The sequence below is a fragment of the Belonocnema kinseyi genome, chromosome 9 (genome assembly GCF_010883055.1).
Source record: "Belonocnema kinseyi isolate 2016_QV_RU_SX_M_011 chromosome 9, B_treatae_v1, whole genome shotgun sequence".
NCBI lineage: Eukaryota > Metazoa > Arthropoda > Insecta > Hymenoptera > Cynipidae > Belonocnema > Belonocnema kinseyi.
Window position 1 is genome coordinate 35,352,066 of NC_046665.1, and position 12,336 is coordinate 35,364,401.

General features: G+C 27.4%; 1 protein-coding gene across 4 annotated transcripts in view; it reads right to left on the minus strand.

Annotated features, from left to right (window-relative positions):
- The window catches only part of LOC117180282 (endoplasmic reticulum chaperone BiP), a 26,857-nt gene that overhangs the window by 5,192 nt on the left and 9,329 nt on the right, over positions 1–12,336 (minus strand). For 2 of the 4 annotated variants that reach the window (XM_033372686.1, XM_033372687.1), the window contains one exon: positions 4,834–6,857. In XM_033372686.1, coding sequence (XP_033228577.1) covers positions 6,570–6,857 — 288 coding nt within the window. In that variant the 3' untranslated portion in view covers positions 4,834–6,569. Of the gene's footprint in view, positions 1–248; positions 403–2,560; positions 2,663–4,833; positions 6,858–12,336 lie in introns of those variants that run through there. The other 2 variants (XM_033372688.1, XM_033372685.1) reach the window with 2 other exon arrangements.

The window sequence follows — 12,336 nt, forward strand, 5'->3', positions numbered from 1 at the left end:
AAAAAATTTTACCTGCAAATTTAGAGATTCGCGTTTGTAAAGACTAGAAAAGAAATAATGCCATATTTAAGAAACAGTAGCTAAATTAAGAAAAGCCATGATTTTATAGTATTGTAAAATAATCAAAAATATCTACTATCTGAAACAGTATCAATTAAAAGGTAAGTGGATATAATTTGAAATAGCAACCATCGATCTCATGACAATTGTAGAAAATAAATTAAATTCAATATAATATGTATATTTACCATGAATACGTTGTTCCCAAATCGATTCCTATCACTGTGCCGATGTCTTCCTTTTCCTTCTTGTCCTCTTTGGCTGCTGCGAAGACCGCAAGCAGGCCAAACAAAACTAGGGCTAAAAATCCCTTCATTTCGTACATTTCCTTGTAAATCTTACCTAGAATAAAATAATTTGTATAATTATTAAAAGTAAAAAAAACATGTTCAGTTATTCTTTAAATTAGAATAAGTCATGGGCACGCGTACCGAAATTTTGATACGAACAGCCGGATAGGTTACATACGTGTGGGCACTCTCTAAGAATGATTAATTTATAATTAAAACTGTTTAACATTTCGTTCCAGTTTAATTATAATAAATTACTTATTGTTAGAAAGTTAACTTTTTAATCCGATCAGACTTTTGCAATCATTGTTGATTATGAAAAAGAAAGGCATTTCCATATGCCATGAACAATGTATTTATAATACCAACGCTTAACGGCATGTGATACTTAGAAAATTGTCGATTTTACCAGTTTTAGGTTCCCCCGGCTTTTTTCTAGAATAATAAATATTTTGTCTTAAAAACTTGGGAAATGATAGCGAACATGCTAACGGACGTCCCCACACACTTTTTTTGTGATTTTTTATCAAAACATTTTTGATATTTCTAACAACGTGCGTGTATATTTCGAGGTTATGTGTGTTACAATTCACTCGAACGTTACTTCCAAACTACACAATATTTTTGGCAGAAAACTTTAGACTTACAAATAAACATAGTAACTAATCTCCCGGAACTAACCTTGTTTGCACGCAATCAAAACAGTTTATTTCATAAATAATTTCCAAATTATCGGAAAAGCAGAGATGAAAAACGACGTAACCTCAAAATAATGCATATGCATAAAATTTTTATATAGCACAATAAATTTTTTTGTTATTATCCCTCAAAAAAGAGTCTGGGGACGTCCGTTATATTTTATAGCATCTCCGAATTCAGTTTTTAAAAATGAATTTTTTTTGTGGAAAAAAGGCCGGGGAAACTGTTAGTATCACATGCCCTTAAACTAAAAAAAAATATATAAAATCTTTTCACAAAATGCTGAAGATGTATCCAAGTTAGAAACATAAAAATAATAAATTTTCAGTAATGGAATTATAACTACCAATAAGTAATTTTTAATATGAATAAAAAAAATCAAAGTAATTGTAAGATTTAAAAATGTTTTAACAATTTTATAATAAAGCGGAGAAAATAAAACAAATATTCTTGCATACGATTGGGCGGGAACCATAAGTGGCTAACCCTTATTCGGAAAATTTTTAGCGAAAACGGAAAAACTGTTAATCAAGTACGTCTTCAGATAGCCTTTCGAGGAACTTTGTTATTTTATTAAAAATAGTATGATTCAATTTTTTCACTTTCTGAAAAAACACGACACGTATGGCAGACTTGACAATAAAAAAAGCCAAAAAAGTGAATTTTAAAAATATGGTGGATTAGCTCCTTATGGTACCCGACTATTCATATATTCGTAATATTAAACTGTAAAAATACATTAATTGCATGAAATAATGAAACTTCATATTATAATACGAAATTAAATTAAAAATTAGTCTATATGAACTAAAGCATATTCCAGGAACATCGTTGAAATAACATTTGAAATAAAATGAAACGAAAAAGCGATTGACAATTATTAAGTCTCCAAAAAATATTCCTATAACATTGAAATATCAGAATTCAAGAACCAGCAATACTTCTTTTCTTAAAATAAAAAAATGATGAAACTTCTTATTCTAATATGAAATTGCTAGGTTTCCGGTACAGTTGTTAACTTAATAAAATTACACACAATAATGCCGACGTATGTCAAGCGTTTACGAGTTCGATTAAAACAAATTCGAGGAACCTCATGGAAATGACAGCTGTAACTTGTAAATTAAACCGCAATTTAAAAACCGATATTTATTTCTATAGAATTTATTTAAAAAAAGGAAGAACAGAAAATTATTTTTAAAATCCCAGAGAATTTCAACGTGATAATGTGCTCCTAAATGAAATACAGTAAAACGTCAAAATAGAAAATACTTAAATAATCCGTTTTTTCAATAAATGTTAAATAGTTCTTTAGAAATCTGTCAAATGCAAAAAATAGTAATAAAACACAAAAAAAAATCAGAAATATTAAGTAGCACCCCAAAAACTCAGCAATGCCGCAAGACGTGGCAAAAAACCAACTTTAGACGCCAATTTTTTGAAAAAAGTGTGAAAAATGCCGGTACACAATGTTAAAATATATGAATGCTTTAAAGAGAGTAATTAATTACCAATTTAAAGCTTGTGAATTATTCTTGCTCCGGTAAATTCAACAACGAATACTCTTCGTACCACAATTCTCACGAGCGATCTGAAATGACTGACTGATGACTGAATTCAGCGCCGAGATATTAACGGGAAAATATCGTCGTGGCCAACGCTTATTGGTCTGAGTAACTACGTGTCAACGGAAACGTGGGCTATGATTTGCTAACGTGTCTACAGTTGGCTTGTCACCATTGGCCCACGTCACAGAGGCTCTAGAAGTTCTAGAACCTCTAGAAAATTCGAATATCAACAAGATTGGTTGATATCTAAGGAACGTAACTAGAAGAAATTAAATTGGGTTCCTCCAGACCGGGATTTCATTGATTTCTTTATCGATCTTCATTCTGTTTTGAAAACAATAAAATAGTAATTAAGAGCTCATTATTGTTAAAAGTCTGAGAAATCTGCGAAAACGAAGCGAATTTAATATCATACTTTAACAACATAAAAATGAAAAATTACAGTTTTCAAAGTTTATAATTATATCTAGGGCGTCCATAATAAAATCAGGTCTCGCCGTGAATATCCTATGATAATAGCATTTTTCGTTTTTTTACCACAACCAATCAAAAAGAGTATTAAAAAATAAATGATGTGAAGCTTAAAGGAGAAATGATTATTTTTCGTGTAAAAAAGTTTAAATTAAAACAATTGACTTCTTTAATATAAAAAAATGTTTATTTAACTAATTTTGTTTTTGACCGCGCTTTTTTTCTTATCTTTTCTTAGCAAATTTATGCAAATAATATAATTTTAATGAATGGAAGTTATTTCGAAAAAATTCTCTATAATTTGACCTGATTCAATTTTCTCAGTTATAAATCATTTATTAAAAATTTTCGTTAAAAAAAAACGAGATTATAATATATTAGTAATAATATTGCACTATTTTCCTGAAACCTGTTTTTTCGTGCTTATAGAATAAATTAAATAATTAAAACCTGTTTTTGTATTAATTATTCTCAAAACCCATATTGAAAAAATGCTTATGTTATTTTCGAGGATGTTACACGAGGAAACCCGCAAGGAATTTCAGATATTCACAAAGAAAATTCTTGATTATAAAAAATGTATTTTCATTTACCATAAACAATGTGTTTATGATAAAAAAAGTCTAAACTTAAAAAAAATGTATAAAATCTCTTCAAAAAATACAGAACACCAACGAAGTATCTAAGTTAGGTATATAAAAATAATAAATTTTCAGTAATGAAATTATAATCTCAAATGAATAATTTTAAACATAAATAAATAAAATATTTAGTTGCTTTTATTCAATTAAAATATATATTTAAGAAAAATTTTCATTTTTCTGGAATAAATTATTTAAAGATATTACAAGATTTAAGTGTTTTAACAATTCTCTATTAAATAAAACAAATATTCTTACATATATTCACAATATAAAATTGTAAAAATAGGATACATAAATTCATAGTATTGAATGATGAAACTTCCTTCATGAAATTTATTTGGAGATATTTAAAAAAATGAAAAACTAGTCTATATCGACCAACACATATTCTAGGGACCTCATGGGAATGACATTTGAATTAAAATAAAACAAAAAAGTGATTGACAATTCTTAATAGTCTCCCAAAAACTTCCCTGTAATATTGAAATATCAGACTTCCAGAACCAACAATACATATTTTCTCCAATTGAAAAAATACAAAAATGATGAAACTTCTTATTCTAATATGAAATTACTTTGAAAATATTTCATAAAAATACAATATGTTATGTTCAATCAAAAATGAAAAATAGCCTGAAGAACAATATTTAAAAATTTTTCATTTTTAAAATGACCAAAATCTGTTCTTACATCAATTGTTCTAAAAATTGTTATTGAAAAAATCATCGTATTACTTTCGGACATAATTTGACACGGGGAAATCTGCAAGGATTTTCATATTCATCGAGGAAATCCGTGTGAGTCATTTATCTCGCGGATTTTAGAAGAAATTTCAAAATTCTCGACGATCCCCACGGGCAAAATAATTATGTCTGAAATTAACGCGAAGAATTTTCAATGGGAAAAACTATACCATTAAAATTGCAGAGATTAAAATTCGTAAATTTCTCAACATACATATTTCAGAACTTTTTAATTTTTTTTTAATCAGAGAAATATAGGCATATGATAATATTCTAAAATCAGGAAATCATTTAAAATTCAACTTTGAGAAAACGTTGAATTCTGACCAGCAAACACACAATAATTGAAATCTGTCAATTTTACTTATCAAGTTTATTAATTCTGTGTATGTGAAACTTATTTGCTGTTTTTTAAACAATAAAAAAAGAGTTTAAACTTATATACAAATAGGGCCTTAATTTGACGGCCCTGATGTTCCCTAATGAAACGTTCCACCCGTTTCCACGTAATTCTACTTTTAAAATAACGGGATAAGAAAGAGGCGTATGTTACATTCGTTCATTGATACAGGATCCAAATCTGTTTTTGCCAGTCTTCGCAGACGTGATACAATAATGCGCCTACATTGATGCAAAATGGATAATCTATATATTAAAGGATTTGGCTAAAATTTAACTCTGTCATTACAATTTTTAAATCGTTTTTTTCCACATTTTTTTATTCGAATATGAAAAATTGGAAATATTGTACATATATTTCAATATTTATCTTGTTTCAATAACAGTAATTTACCACAGACGAAAAGTATTTTTTGCCAGGTCTTATCACTACAGCTATAAATTAAAAGAAAAAATCGGTATTTAGGAGTGGTTCTACATTTTTGTAACCGAAATCCAATATGCCTGGGGTGAAAAAATTTATGAAGAGGCTTTATGGAAATTAAAAAGTAACTTTCGCTTCCCGCAGTTATATACGAACCCTGTTAATTCGCTATATGAAGATTTCAAAATAATTGTTGATACTTATTGATCTTTGTTAACGAGCAAGAATTTGAGGCTAAAAAATTAAAAAGTAAAATTAACGCGTTAGAACAAAAATTTATTTAAATTTTTTTTTTCGTTAACTTCAATAATTTATTTTACGCAAAAAAGAGAGTAAGAAATTCGAATGAAAAAAGGTTCTAAAATGATTATTTAACGTGTTATTAGCATTATAAAATTGCTTTTTAGATCTCTAAGAAAAAAGAAAATTAATGCTTTTATTACATTTTAACTCAATTGTTTACGTAAAATGACTACACGCATTTGATATTCACAAAAAAAAAAGTTTTTGCAAAATTGAAATTAATTTTGTTAACAAATAAAACTAATATTGTTACCTTAAAATACTTGCGCGTCATTAAGCATGAACAATTGCACCAAAAATCAAGTTGAAACTTTAGTGTAGGAGCAAGGGTCACATACGACACCGGGGAAACCCAAAGATATATTTTTTTATTTCTATAAACTTGATTGAATTATAAGGTTGTTTTATCGCAAGTATTTTGGATTTCAAAAGCAAATAATTTTCCGATCACCCATAAAGAATATATCTTTACTTTTTACCACCAAGGTCTTGAACCAATGATGAATAGTTATTTTTTTAGTCGTGGAATCTAATAAATTAGGTGAACAAATATTTATAAAATAACAAACCCGTTTCCACAATTTCTTATTATTTCTTGTGAATTCGTATCCCTTAATATATGTCTATATAAATATGGCATAACAGTTAATGCAATATATAAATAGTTAAGCCTCTAGTTTCCATTTTATAAATACAAATTAATTCCTAAAATTATCAGAACTAAGCACGTTATAATAAAAAATCACAACCATTGTAATATTACGTATGCCAGATTATATTTCTAAATAATGTTCATATCTTGCCCGATTTAAACAATTCAACTAGATTCAAATTGCAAAGCTTCGAATTACACATTAAGTATTACGCCTTTTATAATTAAGCTGATCTTTAACGAAATATTAAGTATTTAAAATTAAATTGGATCCCTTACGGAAACCGCGAAAATCAATAAAATCGAAGAAGTAGCTTTAGTATTTGCTTTTTGGCTGCAACATATCAAGGATCATAGGCGTAAAATAAGTAATAATGCAATCAGCTCCTGCTCGTCTCATAGACATCAAGATTTCATTAAGTACTACTTCCAAGTTGATTGCTCCGTTTTTTGCCCCATGAAGTAGCATAGCGTATTCTCCTGATACTTGATATATGAATAAAGGATATTCGGGATGATCATCTTTCACTTGTTTTACGATATCCAGGTATGCTAATCCAGGTTTCACCATCAGAAAATCAGCACCTTCTGCGACGTCTCTTGCCTTTAATCAAAGTGCAAATAATAAAGTGATTTAATTTAGCTCACTGAATGAACAGAAGTTTCAATTGTTGCCTTTTTAAATAATTATATTAAAAATAAAAAATAAATTAAAAATCGATTTCAGTTGAGGCATTAAAAATTAAAGTGATTCAAGTCAAATAATTTTAATTGAGAACTGCATATAAAAAAGAATCATGGCTGTTACTAAAGTTTAAATAAAATTACATTTCGATGCTAAAATATTTTCTGTTTCAAGCATTAAATCTCATATTTTGGGGGCGTTCAAGTATTATGTTAGCATTTTGTGAAAGCAGATGAAATGAAATTCTACGTAACTCGAAGGGTTTCCATCATCTACAAAAATTAGTTCTAAATCTATCCACCACTACAAGTACAACCGTTCGTACTAGGCTCACGATTTTTGGAAATGTAATACTAATTAAAATTTTCCTCCATTAAATAGTGAGTATTAAGTCTTCCAATTTTGTATACATATGTAGTTGAATTTTGAACTGTTTTAACTTCAGTCTGTAAATTTTTTAATCGTTTAATTCCAAACATAAGATTTTAGATTTCGAATTCTTATTTGTTGAAGTTTTCAATTAAATCTCATTTAGAAAGTTGTGATAAATTAGTAATTTCAAATTTAAGACCTTTCAAATTTGAAATACAATGATTTCAAATGAGTAACGGATGTAATATTCAAATATTTAAATCTAAACCCCTTTGATACTCATCGAATAATAAAGAAATGAGATTTCATATTTCGAAATGTTCCAAATTTATCAATTTGAATAAGAAATTGTAATAATTTTCAATTGATGTTGAAGCATAAAAGTTATTCGATTGCTAACCTTAGTTTTATTTTTGATACCGAACACAACAATTATTTTACTTCTTGAATGGAAAACCAACACAGTGAGAAAAATACCAGTTCTTACCGTTGCAATAGAAAAAGATAAATAGATATTTCCTTACAATTCTTCGTTATAAGGGAGCGTTTACATATTACGTAACATTATTTCGTCGCCCCCCCCCCCCCCAAATCACATGTAACAAACCTTAACATTGCTCCCTCACTGCCGTTACGTAACATTTTGCATAACGTTTTAAAACATATTAAACGTTCTCTAAATAAAAAAAGTTTCTGAAGATGAAGCATTGTCTACAAATAAATAAAACAATATTTTCACGTAACACTAGATGCATTCTCAATATTTTCTTTTAGTCGTGCTAATATTGAAGTTACCAAATATGAGTAAATATTGAAGTTACCTAATGCAATCGTGAAGATTACAAAATAATATTGACAATAATATGACACAAAAATATCAAATAACTATCTTTTTGTTAAAAGTTTTTGAACACTTAAATTTGAGTTGAAACTAAATTATAAGATTTAAGAACAAGAAAATAAGTATTATTATATTGTTTTTAAATTTATATAAATATAACTTTTACAAGATCCTTGAGAAAATTAAAAATTTTTTTTTAATATTTCAGATGTATAAAGAAAAATTCGAGTCTTTTTGAAATATGTTTAGGACTTTTAGAAGTTAGGAAGAAATCAAGAAAGATTTAATAAATTTTCAGAAATATTTCTAAATTTTCCCAGGAACTTTTTTTTATTTTTTAATCTCACCACATTCAAACGTTTTTCTTTAGAATTGTCTACACTCTATTGAAATTATAAGAAATCGTTTGATGTTTAAAACCCCTTTTTTAATTTTCTCTTAAAGTTCATTTTTCAAGAGAAAAAATCTGAAAAATTAAAATAATTGCCTTAAAATCTGTAAATTCTTCTTTGAAAATTTTCCAAATATTTTAAAATGTTTTAAAATATTTTGAAATAGTCTCTTATCATTATTTTTTCGAAATAAAAAATTATTTTTATTTTCCTAGGAACCTAAACAAAATGTTTTCATTATCGTGATATTTGAAACCTTGCTAAATTCTTAAAAAATCTTTTCAAGTTTTAATTATTTTTGAATCGATTTTAAAGTTCTCAATATCTCTTAAGCTTACTCAAATTTTTTCTAAAATTATGTAATATGACAAACTTCCAAAATTTTGATTCAAAATCTTTTACACTCTTTTAAACAATTTTAGGAAATCATTAAAAATGTGTTTTGTGATACTTTTCAATTTTTTCTTAGAAATCATTACAAAATAGTAACTTAAAATTTACCCAGGAGTCTTATGAGGACATTTTCTTCATTTTCTTGAAACTCTGCAAGACTGAGCCGCACAACATTGACACAGATTTTTTAAATCAAATTGATAGTTTTTTAAAATAAAAATTAAAAACCGGAAATTTTCATTGCACCGAAATCAATGGCTCTTAAAACTAAACTTGCGAAAACTTGGATTTCTGCTCGAAGAAATGATCTCGATTTTTTCCCCCAAAATACGAAAACCTCTACCGATGCCAATTAAGTTTTAAAAATATGCATTTTTGTGATATTTGAAACATGAAAATGATTGCAAACCATTACCATGAGGATTTTCACACTTTGGCGGAAAAAAAGTCTGCAGGTAAGTTTCGCGGACGGAAAACTTCCAGTGGCAAAGTTGTTCATAGATGTTTAAGGAAAACTTTCACGAAATTCGGACCAAATCTTTCGCTTTGTTAAAAATATACTAGCGATGTTTTATTGCCGTGCGCGCAATCTACTCGAGTCGACCGATGCGCTTGTACCGACCACAGTGGTCTAGAATTTTTAATTTTTTTTTTGTTTTTAGAAATGCTCAACATTAAATTCATACGAGAATTTTTCAGTTTTGGTCACACAGGAATAATATATAAACAAATAAAGTGAAAAAATTGGCCATTTCAGCTTTGTGAATTTTTATTTCGTGAAAAAAAAACAGAAACAGACTCGCTACCAGCTCCAATTATTGAAACTCATCTTTTCTCTTCACAATGAGCTATAGAATACAAATGAAATATTACTTTCCACATATAACCCCCATAAGTTTGTTTTATAGGGTCCTGAACTAACCCGACATGTGAAAAAAATGGATTTTGCGAGTTTTTTTGCCCTAGTTGTGACTTTTTTACGTTTTTATAGTGCAAATTGTTGCTATTACATGAAGTACTACTTCATACTCGTAATTAGTTTACACGCATTTTTTAAGCAATTTATTATTATTGTTAATAATATTCAATTTGGATAATTCTCGAAAGTTCCGGTTTTTTTGTAATTCCAACTTTTTTCCTAGTTTCCAATGAAAGTAAAGTGTATAATTAATTAAAGTTACAACATTATTTGTTTAAATAATTTATTATTATTGTAAATAATAATAAATTAATAATAAATATTAATAATGTCAATTATAATAAATTATATATATTAATAAAATCATTAATAAAATTATAATGAATTATTAAAAATAAATAATAATAAATCCAGAGGTAACTGTTGTCACCTCCAACACAAGCGGCCGCTCGTAATTGTATACCTACAACATCATGGCAGGAGGTTTCAAACATCGTATCGAATTGGCATATAACATCCTAATCTCATCAGTGACTTGACTTAGCCCATGGCTATGGTCTATAATTGGGTTCACCCGAGTAAACGTTTTAAATAATAGTAAATAATATTAAAATTGAATAATGCTAGAAAGTTGCAATTTTTTCTGAAACTTCCAACTGTTTGTCTAATTTACAATTAGAGTGAGGTGGATAATTAATTAAAATTAAACAATTAATTGTTTAAATAATTTATTATCATTGTTAATGATACTCATTTTGAATAATGCTAGAAAGTTTCGGTTTTTTCTGAAATTTTCAACTTTTTGTTCACTTTGTGAACATGAAAAGAAATCTTTAAAAAAATGTTAATGTTTACAAGAATGTTTATATAACCTTAAATGAAATAACTATTTTTATTTAACTATTATTAATTATTACCATACTAAGTGAAAAGTAGACAAAAAGTTGAAAATTTCAACAAAAAAGCGAAATTTTCTAGCATTATTCAAATTGAGTATCATTAAAAAAAATTATTTAAACAATTAATTTTTCAAATTTAATTAATTATCCACCTCACTCTAATTGGAAATTAGACAAAAAAGTTAAAAATTAAAAAAAAACGCAATTTTTTAAAATATCCGAATTGAATATTATTGAAAATAATAATAAATTGTTTAACTAATTAACGTAAGCATCTAATTATGAGTATGTAGTAGTACTTCATGTAATAGCAACAATTTGCACTAACAAAATGTAAAAAAGTCCAAATTAGCGTTAAAAACTCGTAAAACCCATTTTTTCATTTGTGGGATTAGTTTAGGACCCTATAAAAAACCTATGAGGGTGATATGTGGATAGTAATATTTCATTTATATTCTATAGCTCATTCTGAAGAGAAAAGTTGAGTTTCAATCATTCCAGCTTGTAGTGAGTCTCTTTCTGTATTTTTTCTCGAGATAAAAATTCACAAAGCTGAAATGAAAAATTTTGTCACATTATTTGCTTATATATTGTTTCTCTGTGACAAAAATTTTAGAATAGCAACCCAAAATTCTCTTAAAAATGTAATTTACATTCATAAAAAAAAAATTTTTAATCGGTTAAGAAGTACGAGCTGTGGGCAATTATGAAAAGTAAATTCCTATTTTAAACCACTGTGGTCGGTACGAGGGCGCCGCACAGTGGGCTGAATGTAGAATTTATTATTCAAAATCACCAATAGTTGCGTAAGAGATATCATTTTATTTTTTTATATAAATAAACAAAGAGCGAAAATGAAACATTTTTTAATTACTATTTTTTTCTTTAAATAAATAACTTAATTAATCCCATTCTAGATGCAAATAAATGTTGAAGTATCTGCAGAATATAAACATTTAACAGGATATCAAATCTAATTGTTGTAAACAAATTATATTAACGAAATATTAACATCGTGAAAATTTTGCTTGCAAAGTACATTTGTAAGTTGAACTTGCTTCATTTTGTCGACATGGTCATATGTGATTATGAAAATGTGTTGTCTGTTATAACTTTTTTATTTTATAAACAAATAAATAGGTTAGGCATTTATTGCCCGAAAGTAATCATGTTTCTTTCTTGGTACCTTTAAATTATATTAGTGGTAATAATTAGTGATAAAGATTAGTCATTCATTATTAATTGTTTGTTATAGGTAAATTTGATAAATAAATATTTTAGCTATTTATGGACCTAAAGTAAATTTTTCTCTTTCTTATCGCCTTAAAATTATATCTGTCTATAAACGGATGAACTATGCATTCGTTTATGAAATTTTTAAATAAAATAAACAAATGATATCGAATGGCAATAATTCATAACGAAGCACCACCACTTATACAATTTGAACTCATTAAGAATGAAAAACAATTACTTTCTGCCCATACAGTCTGTCAAGTTAAAGCGTGGGTGGCTTTACTCGCAGTCGGTAAGGTGTATCGACATGATTTTGGTGTCAAAATATTAAGAAGAGCTCCCTCTT